Source organism: Delphinus delphis, chromosome 3 (genome assembly GCF_949987515.2).
Source record: "Delphinus delphis chromosome 3, mDelDel1.2, whole genome shotgun sequence".
Taxonomy (NCBI): Eukaryota; Metazoa; Chordata; class Mammalia; order Artiodactyla; family Delphinidae; genus Delphinus; species Delphinus delphis.
In genome coordinates, this window is record NC_082685.1 from 136,974,834 (window position 1) to 136,992,659 (window position 17,826).

Sequence of the window (17,826 nt, forward strand, 5' to 3'; positions counted from 1 at the left end):
CAAGTGGCCAAAACCATTTAGGCTCCCTAGAAAACATCTGATGCACCACCTATTTCTCTTCTTTGATTTTACTTATTCAACCTTCACAGAACAATTTTGCAGTGGCTGACACAACACACACACACACACACACACGTGTGTGTCATAACAGAGATAACAGGTGTTCCGTCCATATTATCACTCTGAAATTCAACCGCTTTTGAAAGGATAGCATTTTCTTTCACATAACAGTATTTTACTTAGTACATAGCCAAATAACAGGAGGGTAAGTTAAAAAAATAGATTTAAGTTACAGAGGAATGTTTAAAAGACATGGAATTATTACAAGTAAAAGCACACAACAAAACAGTATGTATAGGATGTTCCCATTCAGTAAAAAAAAATTTACATATACATATGTATGAATGTTTCAAGAGTGTGTGTGTGTGTGTGTGTATAGATACATACACACACACAAAAAAAATATTACATATACTATATAGTTCCTAGCAAATTCTATAGAGTATAATGTTTAACAATAACAGGACGTCTTTGAGTAGTAAGACTAAGAATAATTTATTTCCGTCTTTGTGCTTTTTCTTATCTCCCAAGTATTCTAGAAGAGCTTGTTTTCATGTTATACTTTTAAAAATTCAATAAGGGCTACAGGGAATACAATGATGAATATAACAGTGCAGCTGCCTTTAAGAACTCACATGTGGATTAACTTTTTGAAAATTCTGAAAAATGCAGAAATGCAAATTAAAAACAGAAGAAGGGAAGAAAGGAGCCAAAAGAGGAGCAGAGTAGCACAAAAAAGTTCCAAACGAGCAAATCCTCAAAAGATTAGGTCAAGGGAGGGAAAGACTGAGAAGGAAATTTCAAAGTACTATTCTACCCTGACGGCCTACTATGATAAAAATGTAATGTAAGGTAAGTGCGGCATCACAAAATGGAAGGAACAAAAGGAATAAGATGATTAGCTAGGTTTTGGGGGAAAAAACTCCCCAAACCTAATATCTTACTTCAAACTGAACTCTGAACTCTATAGGTCAGAATTAATTATAAAAGAAGGGCTTCCGTGGTGGCGCAGTGGTTGAGAGTCCGCCTGCCGATGCAGGGGACACGTGTTCGTGCTCCGGTCCGGGAAGATCCCACATGCCGCGGAGCGGCTGGGCCCGTGAGCCATGGCCGCTGAGCCTGCGCGTCCGGAGCCTGTGCTCCGCAACGGGAGAGGCCACAACAGTGAGAGGCCCGCGTACCGCAAAAAAAAAGAAAAGAGAAGAAAAAAAATAAAAGAAAAAAATCAACCCATAAAGAAAAGAAAAAAAGGAAACACTTTGTGAATATCTCTCCTATCTTTGGATTGAAAAGTACTTCCTAAATTTACGGAAATGGGAAAAGTTACAAAGGAAAATGTCAATAGGCTTAAATATGAAAAAGGTATGTATTACTATCCTCAAAAAAAATAAACATGACAAAAAATTAATACAATAAAAATCTCACAGAAGTTTAAATAAAAACAAAACACTAAGATCCTAATTGATAAATAAACAGCAAATACAAATGGCCAATTCAAAGAGAATGGTAACAACCAAATGAAGAAAGTTCACCCTCAGTAAGACTAAAAGAAATGTGAGTACAAAGAGCGAGATACATTTTTGCCCTCAAACTGAAAGAGTCAACAAAATCCAAATACTTCTGAAATGAAACAATTAGCTGGAAAATCTACTAATGAGATTATGAACTGTGTAATCTTTCAACAAAGCATAGTAGATCAAGTGTGTATCAACAGGCCAAAAATACTGATATTCATTCATCCAGTAATTCTACTTCTAAGGTTTGATTAATCCTGGGGAAATCAATGAAAGTACAGATACAAGAATAAAGCAGAAAAAAAATGTTAGAACATTATTTTTAATTGACAAAAACTGGAAATAAAATATTAAATTTAATATTAAAATATTATTAAAATATTAAAATATATTTGCAAAGAGTTCTTATTGACTTATTATGTTAAGGGAGAAAACTTATGATATAATAATATTAAGTGGAGAAAGTAAGAAAGATATTTTATCTTCATCTAACATGATAAAAATGCATGGAAAAAAGGCTGAAAGAAAATGGTAAAATGTTAAGAGTATTTTTCACTGAGTAGAAGGATCACAAATGATCTTTATTTTCTTTTGTACTTTACTGCATTTCCAACAAGTCATACTATTTTTATAAACAGATAAAGCATAAAGTTTTAAAGTTTCCCCATTTAAGCTGAGGACAGAGATTAAAGAGTTGCACTAGAAGAATTAAAATAACTTAGAAATGCCCTTAACCAGTCTGTTAACTTACCAATTGAAAACACTGCACTCAAAATCCTCTGCCCTCCCTGCTACAGCAAAGGAAGCTATACAGTTAGGACAGCCTTTCAAAGAGTGAATCCAAACACTTATACAGGCAGACAGAAACATAACTAAGGATGGATAATAGACAGGAAGATGTGCACAGATTTTTTTATAATATATAACATAGAAAAGAATATATCCAATGTTTAATTAGAGATGTCCCATATAGAGATGTCCCATAATTACCCCAGTGACAGCCCTGTGCAGATCCTAGACACAAGGATAAAAGATCCAATGAGCATATCAGGTGTTTCAAGACAGGACTGTAGAAGGCAGAAGAGTTAATAAAAGAAGGCAGATAAGAGGTATTTTTTTAGAGGCACAATTGGGCTTTCCCCTTTTGACTGCTCATTACTGTTAATTTTATCATTTATCTGCAAAAGATGAGCTACACAAAAAGACCAAGACTGTTACATCTCTTCAAACCACCCTCCCCCAAAAATCACTGATTGAAAAAATTAACAAGGAGAAAAAAAAAATTTTAATATATTTCCTGGCACAATACAAACTGTGGGTGAAAGATGTTCAACTTCATGAAATATTTCTTGGTTCCTTATGGTTCATGGACATTAAGTTCCTGGTAAGATTACTCAGTTCCCTCCCAGATGGGAGTTTATTTCCATACTTTTGCCAAGACAATGGTAGGACAACATGCACTCACAGTCATCATTCAAGGATTCATCCATTCATTGACTCAAGCAATAACTTAGTGCCTACCACGTGCAGGCTAGATGGGGAAGGAAAGCTTTACTTACAGCTCTAAGGTCTCATAGTTTAGGATTGAAAGAGGTTGCATTCAAAGATTAGTTGCATTCAAAGATTTATTAGGAGAATAGCTAAGATACTTATAGCACTCATCTAAAAGTTTTAATTATAGTTTCCCAATTGGATGGCCATTATTTAGGGTGAGTAGAGGTGCCATAGATTAGTGTAAGGCATCCCTGAATCTCTGTGTGCACCCAGAACTGCCAATAGACAGAAAAAAACGCCTCACACATGTGCACTGTTTCTAGACGTATGTATGTATGGCTGTGATTCACACAAAGTTATTCTGAAATGTGACTGAATTCATAGGATCTTTTCATACTCATGGGTTTTCTCATTAAACGAATACTAAGATGCAGTTTTTAAAGTAGTAAATTCAAAGATTTCTAGAAAAAAATTACTTCTTTCTAAAAATAGCTTTAACAACTTTTCACTATGCAGCAAAAGAATATACCACTGGCCTCTCTACAACAGTAAATTAAAAAAAGAGAGATTTGGCTTAAACTAAATCTCAACAGCTAAAGATTTACTGGAAAGTTTTGCAATATATTATACCTCTCTGAATAAATCAGGCCTAACGTGATCATCTGAAATCAATAAATTCTCAGATTCTATCTTACTGGAAAAAGAATCAAGCCCTCACAAACAACTTTAATCACAAAAAAAAAAAAGAAAGAAAGAAGGAAAAATTAATAGGAAACCACTAAAAATATTAAGAACAACAAGACACCAAGATGAAAAACGCTTACCACAAAATTTTATAATAATTCCCAAGAGCATTTAGCATTATTTACTGGAATTATTCAATGGCATTTAATCAGATGGGGAAATTCCTAACTTCCTGGCCTGTAAGCCGTCAAATTAAGCAGGCTCAAGAAAAACTTTCTGGGCTTCCCTGGTGGTGCAGTTGCTAAGAATCTGCTTGCCAATTCAGGGAACACGGGTTCGAGCCCCGGTCCGGGAAGATCCCACGTGCCGCGGAGCAACCAAGCCTATGCACTACAACTACTGAGCCTGTGCTCTAGAGCCCGCGAGCCACAACTACTGAAGCTTGTACACTTAGAGCCCGTGCTCCACAGCAAGAGAAGCCACCGCAATGAGAAGCCTGCGCACTGCAACGCAGAGCAGCCCCCGCTCGCCGCAACTAGAGAAAGCCCGCAAGCAGCAACGAAGACCCAACGCAGCCAAAAATAAATAAATGAATTTATAAAAACAAAGAAAAAGAAAAACTTTCTGCTTTAACAAGAACATGGTATATTTAACAGTATAGTAATAAAGAGATTAATAATATAAATTATAGAGTATATGTCTCCAAATGAAAATAGATTTCTCATGAACAAGTACTATAAATAAAGGATAATTTTTAATGTAACACAATACTGTATATTGACTACATGCAAAACAGAGCATGTAAAAATGTTCTGAACTTTAGTATTTATACAGTAAGAAATGTCATTCTAAGCATATAATTTTATACTGAGCACTAGTGTTTATCCAGCATCCTCTTGTCACTACTTTGATTTCCATTTTCTCCACACAGTCCATGAGCTTCAGGAGAAATGACCTGAAACTACTCCAGAGGCAGGCCTCGCTGGCTTAAGGGTAATCTCAGCACCTACTGAAGACCAGTTCAGAAATCCAGGTGTAAGCTGAGGGGCATCTCATTGCCCTGCCTACATGGATTGGTTCAGAAGTGGGGATGTAACCCAGTCAAGGCCAATAAGAATGAGGGAAAGTGTGCTAAGGGATTGTGAAAAAGTAGTTCCCTTGCTCTTCAAGAGGGAGCCATGAGAACGGCTTGCCTTGCCCTCCGGATGTGTGCTGCGCACAGTGGAGGCCTGCCTCTGCTCCTGACCATGAAACCAACTCAGAGAGGGCGGAGCTAAAAGAGGACAAAGCGGTACAGCAGGGCCCCGACGCACACCTACCCAGCTATAACTGGCTTCCTTCACCTACGCAACCCAGCAAATCTCCTTTCTTGTTTAAGGCAGACTGTGTTGGAATTTCTGCTTCTGGCAGCCAAAGGCACCCTAACTGATACACACCAAAGGCTCTTCTGGAATAACAAAATCATAGATGGGGTTAAAATATTGAGTCTTTTTTTTTTTTAACACATTCCTATTCTTTATGATAGTCTACTTCTTTTTTTCTTTCTTTCTTTCTTTATTTATTTATGGTTGCGTTGGGTCTTGTTTGCTGCACGCGGGCTTTCTCTAGTTGCGATGAGCAGAGGCTACTCTCCATTGCGATGCGCGGGCTTCTCATCGCGGTGGCTTCTCTTGTTGTGGAGCACGGGCTCTAGGCACGCGGGCTTCAGTAGTTGTGTCATGTGGGCTCAGTAGTTGTGGCTCATGGGCTCTAGAGCGCAGGCTCAGTAGTTGTAGCACACGGGCTTAGTTGCTCCACGGCATGTGGGATCTTCCCGGACCAGGGCTCGAACCTGTGTCCCCTGCATTGGCAGGAGGATTCTTAGCAATTGCACCACCAGGGAAGTCCAAAATATTGAGTCTTAAACTATAAAAATGTTACAGATAAGGACAAAAGGCTTTTTATACATATATGTACACATATGAAAAAAAAGAGATAATTGGTTATGTAACAGATTGGATGTGGCAAAAAACTGCTGAACATTTGACCCACTGATCTAATAAGTCTCTGATTCTGCCAGCCCCGAGGTGCACAGAGCAACACACGGATACAATCCCTCTATCTCTGTTATCACTAGAGAGGCTACAGATAGCTCTGTTCATGAACATAAAGGGATTCTGACCCAAGCTTAACCAGTCAAGCTTTATATGTGAGTTCTATTCCTGGAACTAGATAAAAATTTTCTCTGCCTAATTAATTATTTGTATAAGGAACCAGAGAGAAAGCCAGGTGGCAAAAACTTGACTGTTACAAATTGGATGCCTTGAGATATTTCTAAATGTAATATGTAAGAAATATGATTAGTCAACAGCATGTTTTAGCAGATAAGAGAAATCCTTAAAGATCTATTTAAAGAAGAAGCCTAAAAACAAGCCTTTACCTAATAATTAAAGAACACATTTATAAAAATTTTTTGAGGATTACCTCAATAATTTACCTGCCATAGCTGCAAAATTCTGTATAGATAAAAATCAAAATCAGTCGAGGCTTTACCATGGCTTCATAAGCTATGGGAATTCTCAAAAAAAGGAAAACAACTTACCAAACCTAAATGGTAACATAAAAAGGAAACATATATATTATATATTATATATATATATAAATATATAATACATTAAATAATATTCTTATATAAATTATAACATTCTTTGTTTTCCCTCCAATACATGTCTAGATGTACATTAGCTACCAATCCCTAAAAAATTAATGAATATTTATTATACATTTGTTTATAAAATAATTAGGAGGTTATTTTTTAAAAGAGAAATAATGCTGTTTATTTCATTTTCCATGTCAGAAAACTTAGGTCAGGGGACTTCCCTGGTGGTGCAGTGGTTAAGAATCCACCTGCCAATGCGGAAGACATGGGTTCGATCCCTGGTCCAGGAAGATCCCACATGCCAAGAAGCAACTAAGCCCGTGCGCCACAATGACTGAGCCTGCACTCTAGAGCCCGCGAATCACAACTACTGAGCCCGTGTGCCACAACTACTGAAGCCCACACGCCTAGAGCCTGTGCTCTGCAACAAGAGAAGCCACCTCAATGAGAACACGTGCACCGCAGCGAAGCGTAGCCCCCGCTCACCGCAACTAGAGAAAGCCCACGCGCAGCAAGGAACACCCAACGCAGCCAAAAATAAATAAAATTTAAAAAAAAAAAAAAACTTAGGTCAGAATGAGATTGACGGAAAAGCCTTAATGAAATGGGTACCTTCAGAAAAGTCAGATAAAAAGCAAGTTAAGCCATGGTTTTCCACAGTGAAATCCATGCTAGATTGCCATCTAATGGCAATGCTTTTGTAACTTCATGAGTATGTCCATAAGCCTGATGATTTCAGAGAACATCTTTGACATGCCACATAATGCTCAAGAATGTCTGGACTTTCTATTGCAACAGTCAGTAAGCTTTCCAGTCTGGATACCATTTGCAAGACCAAGCATCACCAATGGAAGAAAGGTGATTATGCTAATGCTCTACGTGCCAGGCCCTACACTGGGCTTTTTTCTTCATGTAGTTCTCAAAACAACTCTGCAAGATAAAAAGGTTTACTTCCTTTTCAGAAATGAGGAATCTGAGGTTCAGAGAGCCACAGCTGTTAAGCAGTGGAACTGGAATTTGAATCTACTCTATCTGGTTCTAAATCCATGACCTGATTGCCAATGAATGGATTAAACATAAGCAGATAAAATTAAAAACTGGGGAAGAGGAAAGAAGCTTTTAGTTCCTCACCAAAATCCACATTTGTTATGGGCTGAATTGTGTCCCCAGAAAAATTCACATGTTGAAACCCTAACCCCCGGTAACTCAGAATACGACTATATTTAGAGACAGAGTCTTTAAAGAGATGATTACATTAAATGAGGCCATCAGGGTGGGCCCTAATCCAATCTGACTGGTATCCTTAAAAACAAGAGAAAATGTGGACACAAAAAAGACACCAAGACCATGTGAGGACACAGCAAGAAGAGGCCCTCTACAAGCCCAGGAGAGGAGCCTCAAAAGAAACCTTGATCTTGGACTTCTAGGCTCCAGACTGTGAGAAAATAAATTTCTGTCGTTTAAGCTCCCCAGTCTGTGAGATCTTGTTACGGTATCCTTAGCAAACTAATACAATGTTCTCTTATTCCTGGGGGCACAGTTAGACAACCATTCCCAGCCTCCTTCGTAGTTAGGTTTGGCCATGTGACTAGGTCTTTAGCAGAAGAAATGTAAGCAGGGGTGGCGTACGCCACTTCTGGGCATCCCATGCACACTCCTCCTTGGCCCTTTACTTCTAGCTGGCTGGAACAGAGACAGTGCCCTGAGCGACCTTCACGGCCTCATAACGATGATGACAACATTGCTGTACCTGAATCCCCAGAGGACCACCTGAAGGAGAGCTGCCCTCCAATGTGTCAACCACCTATTACTGTTAACTGAGCAAGAAGTGACTTTCTATAATGTCTGAGCTTTGGGGTGAATTTGTTTTAGCAGCTAGACCATCCTAACTAATGCTGAGGCATAAGAAAGTATAGAGAAAGTGGAAATAAGGAAGAACAGAAATGCCCAGGTGGAAAGTGCTGGTTATAGCTGTAACTCTATCTATCGGGTACTGTTTCACCAGAGACGGGACAGCCTCAGCCTCCCAATCCTTTTCAACTCAGGGACTGCCACAGAGGGAAGCACAGTGCTTTCCAATCTTGCAACATACTTTGGGAGAAATAACAGACCAAACCAGAAGATAATTCTGGGCCATAAATCTTCCTACCAGGGCATCTGTTAAATTTGGCCCAGTCACTCACTAAATGTGCTCAAACACACTCTAAATAGTCAAGATTGATAAATGACGATGGAAAACTCCACAGTCTTGGCATCTTCCTCTTAAGGACAAGTTGCCCTGCCTCTGTTGAAAGCTACCAAGACGTGTATAGACAGCCTGTGGTTACCAACCCTTGATGTTGCAACATTTAAGTATTTTTCTCTGTCCTTCCAAATTCTCAAAACAAATGAAACTCTGTACAAGAAATATTACAAAATTCCATACAATCATACAATGCATTTAAAGGAGGAGAGGATGGTAGATGAATCAGAGTAGTCAGTAAAAGAAAGTTAAATAATTCAAAAAAAGTTGAAAATCCCTGATCTATCGCTGTCCTGTAAGACCACAATGTTTACAGAATGAAAAGAACAATCTGAAAAATAAAGCTTTACTTTAGAGAAAGACCTTGTGTAGTCATCAAAACAATATTATCTTTGTGGAGTTTCACAAACGAAGAGTATACTGCTATATCAATTATTCTCTTGCCTAAAAGAACAAGTGTGAAAATTACTATGGAGGGCTTCCCTGGTGGCGCAGTGGTTGAGAGTCCGCCTGCCGATGCAGGGGACACGGGTATGTGCCCCGGTCCGGGAAGATCCCACATGCCACGGAGCGGCTGCGCCCGTGAGCCATGGCCGCTGAGCCTGCACGTCCGGAGCCTGGGCTCCGCAACAGGAGAGGCCACAACAGTGAGAGGCCCACGTACCGCAAAGAAAAAAAAAATTACTATGGAAAGTTACTCTTTTGTACTATATTTCTACTTCATATGAAAGATGGCTTCAAAGAGACAGGCAGCATCCAATGCAAAACCAATGTTGATTTTCCAGGAGACTGTGAGATCCCTCAGGTTTGGTCTCACGTGTGTAAGGCCCTTGTATATCAAGGGAAAACACTCCCTCCCAATTCTCCAGAGTCATGCAAAATTGCCACAAAGCTCCTTTGATGGGTGTATACTACAGACCCTATCTGATATAGATAAAAATAAAAAGGACTGTTACCCTAACCTGGATCATACCTAAAAAGAGGCCCAAGGATATATGGCCTAAGGGATCATAATTTATAATCAAGCAATGAATATCTTCCCTCCTGGCTGATAGGACACTTTCTAACTCCTGAACAGACCTTCCCACTACTTCCTAATTCTATCTCCTGAGAGGCCTAGCTCAACACCTCAAACTGCAAACGTGGCAAGTGTCCTACTTTTGAAAATTTAAGAAAGCTAGCTTCCCAGTCTTAAACTAGCCTCTGCAGTATTCCTATCCAAGAGTGTTCTTTCTTGGATAGCACTAGAAAAATAAAAGGGATTGTACCAACTGAGAACTAAGGAAGGAACCCACATTAGCTCAGGAACATCTGCTGAGCCACAGCTGTACACAAGGCTCCCTGGTAAGCACCCTCGTGGCAGAGATGAGACAGGGCAACTAAAGGGCAGTGAGACTGAGAACTACTGGAATTTGAGGCATGGGCAAATGCTATGAATGCTGAAAAAAGAGGGTTTACTACGGAGCAGGGGACAGCAGGAACTCTGGAGAAACTACTGAGCTCAGTAGGACTTCAAAAGGCAGAGAATAAAGACACAGACCTACTAGAGAATGGACTTGAGGACACGGGGAGGGGGAAGGGTAAGCTGGGACGAAGTGAGAGAGCGGCATGGACTTATATATACTATAAGTAAATGTAAAATAGATAGCTAGTGAGAAGCAGCCACATAGCACAGGGAGATCAGCTCGGTGCTTTGTGACCACCTAGAGGGGTGGGATAGGGAGGGTGGGAGGGAGGGAGACACAAGAGGGAAGGGATATGGGAACATATGTATATGTATAACTGATTCACTTTGTTACAAAGCAGAAACTAACACGCCATTGTAAAGCAATTATACTCCAATAAAGATGTTAAAAAAGAAAAAAAAAAAAGGCAGGGAAGGGCAGGGACAGCATTCCAAAGAGAAGGAACAATACGTGCAAGGCCTGAAAGTCCTTGGCCTCCTTGAGGAGATAATAGCAGCGAGCGTGACTGAAATCGGGCCCAGAGAGCAAGACATGAGTTTCACACGAGATCCAAAAGCTCAGTCAGGACTAGAAACTGAAAGGCAAGAAATACCTGACCAAAGGGTGCAAAATGTAGAGCACCTAAGGGTGGGGTGGGGAGGGAGGGGAGGTGATCCAATCCTGAGGACTTTAGATGCCTTTACCTAATGATGCTGGGAACTTGAGTGGTCCACATTACTGTCATGACTAAACAAAACCCCAGGCTTTCCAGTAGCTATGGTTCAATTACGAAAAGAGGGCAGGGCCTGAAGTGGAGAAGGGGAGAGCAGGAAAACCAGATGACCCTATGATGCTTACGATTTTTAATTAGGCGTCATCAGGAAAGGTTCTAAATGGAGAAAGTTGTCTCTGTCAGGGTAGATTTAGCGTGTGCCCCACAGTACTCCTAATTCTCACAGGAATTTAGGCAAAATTTGCCTAACACACAGTCACTGCTAAACCACTGTGATTCCTCTTCACACCCCCACCCCGTAATCCCTAATTTACGAATTAGATTTTCAACCTGATTCAGTTTCTTCCTGATTAAAGCTTCCAAGTCTATGAAAAGTCTCTCTAAGAGGGTTTCAGAATAATAAGAATGCTGAAAAAATCTCCTGTGTCTCAAAAGGTTTACTGGAAAAGATTATGAGCACAGCCTGAACGTTATCAGAGAGGGGGGCTGCCGAACTTTTTAGTGGTAACCCTAAAGGTCACAGAGCTGGACAGGAAGGTTGGGAGCTTTCCCTCGTGGGCACAGCACCACAAAATGAGACTGTCCGCTAGGCCCTCTCTTGAAGTTACCTGCACTAAGTGAAATGCTAGCCCTGCATCCATCGCCCAACCCAATTGAGGGGGTCTAGACAATGGTACAAGACACCAGGCAGCATAAGAAGTAGCTAGCTACAGAAATGCTTCATTTTACCCAGGACCCTCATGAGTACAACGTTATTGTGTGCCCAAGCCCACTGACTGACGTGTGCCTAGGAGGAATGAAAATTTACCAGCTCCACAGGACTGCTACCTGAAGCGAGCTCATTGCCCATGTTCCTCTCTCTCAACGTTCTTATCCACGCCAGGTTTTCAGTACAGCCGTGAGGATCTCGGTCTAAGGAATCGCCACTTGGACAACTTCTGACATTTAACTTAATCCCCTTTGGATCCACTCAAGGAAAACTTTAGAAGAACTTCTGCTCCAGGAGTCTTTCAGGAGCAAGACACACCATCAGGTGACTTATGCAAAGGCTCAGGACCAACACCAGTAAGGGTACAATGCCAAGGACACTGTTTTTCAAAGGGCATGTGTACCTTTATATAATCTTTTCAATTTTTTTTTTTTTTTAATGCTCAGAGGTTTTCAAGTTTCAGTCCCCTAGGGATATGTAAGATCTTTAGAAAGATCATCTTCTTCCTTATTATATTCAAATTAGCTTTTCTCTTTTGGGGGGCTTACCAAAAAAGTAACAGAAAGGTGCTTTTCAGACCAGCCTTGTGAGTGTGAACTCTGGGTCAATCCACTGGTCAGGGACTTTGTGCAAGTTTAAAGTGCTTTGACCAGATGGCTTCAGAAAAGACTGAAAACAGGAAAGGCTCAGCAGAACAGACTCGTAAACCTTCAACAAGTCCTCTTTATCACTATCATATAATTTGAACTGCAGCTAAGGTACACTTACTGTAAACTACTTACAAAAAATAAGAAGTTAAAGTTTAGTCAACTGTTCACATGCCCTTTTTCTGTTCAAAAAAAAAAAGATACTATGGGGGGTAGGTCCTAAAAGTCCATATGTGTTTTATACAAGAAGTCTTGAGTTCTATAACTTACTTTAAGATTTACCATCAATAATAATTCTATATACTATATCCAAAGTATACTCAGTTCTTTTTTTTAACCTAGTGACATATATTTTATTTTTTCTATTTTTTATTATTTTATTTTTTTATTGAAGTTTAGTTGATTTACAATGTTGTGTTCGTTTCAGGTGTAGAGCAAAGTGATTCAGTTTTTATATATAGATATATAGATATAGATATTCTTTTTCAGACTTTTTCCCTCATAGGTTATTACAAAATACTGAGTAGAGTTCCCTGTGCTATACAGTAAGTCCTTGTTGGTTATCTATTTTATATACAGTAGTATGTATATGTTAATCCTAAACTCCTAATTTATCCCTCTACCCTCTTCCCCTTTGGTAACCATAAGTTTGTTTTCTATGTCTGTGGTTCTACTCAGTTCTTTATAAAGAGAATGATTTAAAACTACTAGCTTCAGGGCTTTCAGGGCTTCACCATTTACTGCATGAGTAAATGCTTTAGCACCCTCTACTGGCCACTTGTTACATCCAGTCAGTTCCCAGCCCATCTCCCCAACAGGCAACTACCTTTCAACGGTCTAACGGTGGCTACAGCAAAAGCCACCCCATCCTTCCTTCAAAGCCACCTGCAACAGCTGAGCCAGAAGCCACCGCCACAAAAGGAAAGGATGAATCCTGAAGGGCTCTCCTGCCACCACCTGTCCATGAGTCCTACTGTCGCTGGCGGATTTCAAACACCACCTGTGGCCCCTGCCTTGTCTGATCTGCACCCACCTCCAGTAACCAACCCCAGCCTCATTTCCACACACACACACAGATTCTTCCAGGGGCTGAGCCCACGTCACTCTCCCGCTGTCTGCTTCATCTAGCCAGCTCTGGTGGGATGGGGATGTCTGGAGAGAAGAGCTCACCCACTGGGTATCACATGGGTAAACAGAGGACAAAAAGAAGAGCCTGAAAGGCACGTTTTCCCCCCACAAGCTCACAGATATGCTGCCAATCAGCTTCCTGCCCCTGGGTGTATATTAGCCAGATTGGGGGAAGGGGGTGCCAGAAGAGGACTTCTCCTTTCCCAGAACCTCATGACAAAGCAGCTTCTCCTAATTTTCCACGGTCCCCTAGAGAAAGCAAGGCTCCTTTAGGAGGATCGAACACAAGTAACGGGAACCCTGTAAGTTCTCATTATCTGGCCCACTTTCTTTTAGAAAGGGAAAAAAATTAGAGTCAGCATGGTATTCATTATTCACTAACAGAAGCAAAGGACAGGAGAGGAGATAGGAATATAAAAGGTAGAGAGTTTCTTCACTCCCAAATCTTGCTAGATCAAGCTACTGTTTATTACTGATTAATAAATGCTGGCTGGTTTGACATCAAGCATCTATTCTTTAGAAGAGGATGTTGTAAAGGACTAAAAAGTAATTCCTGCCATCAAAGAGCTCATGATTTGATTGCAAAGACCAAACAAGTCAAAGGAAGTAATTACAAAGTAACAAAGCATCATAACCTTTAGTAAAAAATATATACGGGAAATTCCATAAATATATATACACACACACAAAGTCCCCCTCTCTTTCTCATGTATAAAAAAATGATCATCAGGGCTTCCCTGGTGGCGCAGTGGTGGAGGGTCCACCTGCTGATGTGGGGGACGCGGGTTCGTGCCCCCGTCCGGGGGGATCCCGCATGCCGTGGAGCAGCTGGGCCCGTGAGCCATGGTCGCTGGGCCTGCGCATCCGGAGTCTGTGCTCCGCAACGGGAGAGGCCACAGCGGTGAGAGGCCCGCATACCAAAAAAAAAAAAAAAAAAGATCATCAAAATATTAGTAATGGGACTTCCCTGGTGGTGCAGTGGTTAAGAATCTGCCTGCCAATGCAGGGGACACAGGTTCGGGCCCTGGTCCGGGAAGATCCCACATGCTGCAGAGCAACTAAGCCTGTGCAACACAACTACTGAGCCTGTGTTCTGGAGCCCACAAGTCACAACTACTGAAGCCTGCGCGCCTAGAGCCCGTATTCCGCAATAAGAGAAGCCACCACAATGAGAAGCCCGCGTACCACAACGAAGAGTAGCCCCGGCTCGCGGCAGCTAGAGAAAGCCAACGCGCAGCAAGGAAGACCCAACACAGCCAAAGATAAATAAATAAAATCTAAAAAATAATAAATAAATTTTTAAAAATATATATTAATAATGGTCACTCTGGTAGAACTTCCAATCTGTACTTTTTCTTTCATATTTTTCAGTGCTGTTTGGATTTCCTACAATAGAAATGTAGTATCTTAACAAAGAGAACAGAAATAAATTAAAAAACAATTATCAAGGGTATAAACAAAGCAAACTGCTTACAAATATAATACTGTACACAGAATATAATCTATGAACATAGATAAAAATACACAGAAGACTGGAAGAAAATACACAAATTATTAATGACCGTGTTTGTCCAGGGGCCACAGTGATTTTGTCTTTTCTGCCTTTCATGTGCTTTCTCATTCTCTAGAAAGTAAATCAATCTTTACTTAAAGAAATGCAAACGTTAAACAATTATTCACCCTCATTTTAAAGTATCATTAGTAAAAGTGCTTTATCAATAACCACTGATGTAATGACACACCTGGAATAAGTGCTGTGCTGATGAGGATATCCACCTCCTTGCACTGCTGAGCAAATAGCTTCATTTCAGCCTCAATGAACTCTTTGGACATCTCCTTTGCATATCCTCCTTGGCCCTCACCAGATTCCTTCAAGTCCACCTCTAAGGGCTCAGCACCCAGAGACTTGAACTGCTCCAAAGCTGCGGCCCTGGTGATTATTGAAGGGAAAGCAGTGGTCATTTCAGGTCCTTAATACAGAAATCAAGATCATCATTTACATACACATTTTTAAGAAAGCTCTATGTATTCAAAAGTAGAAACCTTCTTTTGAGGTCTCTGACCAGACCGTTTGAATTTTTTTCTAAAGGCAGGTAACACCCTTATGATGATATCTTTTTCTGGAAAAAAAAAAAAAAAAACTATAGGAAATTCCAACTCTTACTTAGTTAAGTTACAAAAGGAATTTCACTACTGCCAACTCCGGTCATCAGTTAGTAGAGTTTCTTGACAGTAGTCCCACTGTTGATGATGTGAGATCTGACCTACGTTCAGATTTGACATCATTCAAATCACTCAAGTTGAGGTCTTCACTTGTAAATGTTCCGACTTATGGGGACTTTTCCCACATAAACGACTCTTTTATTTAGAAATATTGTTACAAAGTGATTTTTGCCCCTAGTCCTCATTAAATTGTGTTTGAGAAAAGCGATCTATAAATGGCATAAATGGCAAAATGTGAAGAGCCAACACATTTAACTTATGTAAAAATACATTCAGTTTAAAAATAAATAAGTAAATGCTAGCCAAGTTCTGTGCACTAGTTGGGAAACCAGAGCCAACAAAGCTCTCAGCTCTGTGGCGGACAGTGTTTAACTCACCAACATCCATCCCACTACAGTGAATCCCAAACCTCCCTAACAACAACAATCGCTCCAGTCACTTGTTAAAAATTCGAATTCCCAGGCCCATTCCGAGACCCACTGAATTACAATCTCCAGCAGAGGGGCCAGAAGCTCTATTTTTAGCAAGAGCTGTAGGTAATTCTTGCCTTAACGGAAGTTTGGGAAACAGTGGACTGAGCCCATCAGTCCCCTGGCAACTGTCATGGTCGGGGAGCAGACATAGAGGTGGGATAATGAAGGCAGGGCAGAAAAGGTAAGGCATGGATGAACAAGAGCTTCTCTCCATTTCTGCTGACTTGAACAAGGAAGCTTGTATCCCAGATTGCCTGCGGAGGTCAACTTGTGACCACAGGGGGGATCAGCCAGAGCTGAGGACAGCAGAGAGGAGAGACAGAAGGAACTTGGTCCTGGATGGCACTGACCAGCGGCTGCCTCTAGTGTCAAAAGGGAGTCCTTTCCATGGATTTTCACTTCGGAGAGATAACACATTTTCTTATAGTTTAGGCCAATCTGAGTTGGTGTTACTCAAAGGGATACAGGTTTAAAAAGTTTTAGAAATGTCTACTATTTTATTTATTTATTTATTTATTTTTGGCTGCGTTGGGTCTTCATTGCTGCATGCGGGGTTTCTCTAGTTGTGGCGAGCGGGGGCTACTCTTCATTGCAGTGTGCGGGCTTCTCATTGCAATGGCTTCTCTTGTTACGGAGCACGGGTTCTAGGCGTGCAGGCTTCAGTAGTTGCAGCACGCAGGCTCACTAGTTGCAGCATGCGGGCCCTAGAGCGTGCTGGCTTCAGTAGTTGTGGCACGTGGGCTCAGTAGTTGTGGCTCACGGGCTCTAGAGCGCAGGCTCAGTAGTTGTGGCTCATGGGTTTAGTTGCTCCGCAGCATGTGGGATCTTCCCGGACACGGATCAAACCCGTGTCCCCTGCACTGGCAGGCGGACTCTTAACCACTGCGCCACCAGGGAAGCCCCAAGTCACTGTATTTCTATACAATGAATCTTGTGCAGCCATTAAATATATTTGCAGATAAGTAAAGAGCTTCATGACCTACTGCTAAGTTAAAAAAAAGTAAAAAAGTAAGTTAAATAGTACTATTAGTAAAATTACATTTTTAATTAATGTGTAGAGAAGGGAACATATATAGTAAAATGTTAATAGTTATCTCTAGCAGGGTTGTAGGATATTTTATTTTCACTTTTTGTACTTTTTTATATTTTTCTGAATTGGGAGAATAAGCATTTTTACAATCAGAAAGAAAGTAAACTGGATAAGTTATTAAACTGATTTATATTTCTTTTAACATTATGTAAAATAGGGTTATTTATTCCTATTTCATATACTTACAATAAAGAACAAATAAAATAAAGCATAGAGCACAATGCCTGGAAGAGAGTAAGCATTTAGTACAGGTATCTGAAAACTAAAGCTCTTGACCGGCCAATTGTTTTTGCAAATAAAGCTTTTTGGAATACACACCAAAAAAGGAAAGTAAAGACTTTATAAACTTTGTAATAGAGACAATAGGCAATGAGTGGAATTTCCTAGTTATTGTCTGAAAGAATTTAGAAAATCACACCCATATAATATCGCTAGGCAATGAGTTGTCCTTAAGTTTTTAGGATGTTTAACTGAAAATAACACCATTCAGTTTTCCAACAAGAATTTATAATCAAGTGTGTTTTTCCAATATATTTAGATTTCACATTTATAACATGATACTAACCCCCAGTCTCAAGGTAGTGATTAGATTAACTAATGAGCTATAATTATAAGAAAAGCATTACATCCGATCAGCCACATCTTTCTTCACTGTATATTTATCTTAATAAACTGTAAATAAAATTGAAGTTAAGCAACAGCTATATTCTAGCTGTCTACTCTCTACATAATCTAAACCAAAGACA

The 17,826-nt window shown here is 40.3% G+C and overlaps 1 protein-coding gene across 4 annotated transcripts in view; it reads right to left on the reverse strand.

The window, feature by feature from the left end:
• Window positions 1-17,826, reverse strand: part of NNT (nicotinamide nucleotide transhydrogenase) — a 93,333-nt gene that overhangs the window by 49,797 nt on the left and 25,710 nt on the right. For all 4 annotated transcript variants that reach the window (XM_060009516.1, XM_060009517.1, XM_060009518.1 and 1 more), the window contains one exon: window positions 15,037-15,224. In XM_060009516.1, the coding sequence (XP_059865499.1) occupies window positions 15,037-15,224 (188 nt within the window). The remainder of the gene's footprint in view (window positions 1-15,036; window positions 15,225-17,826) is intronic.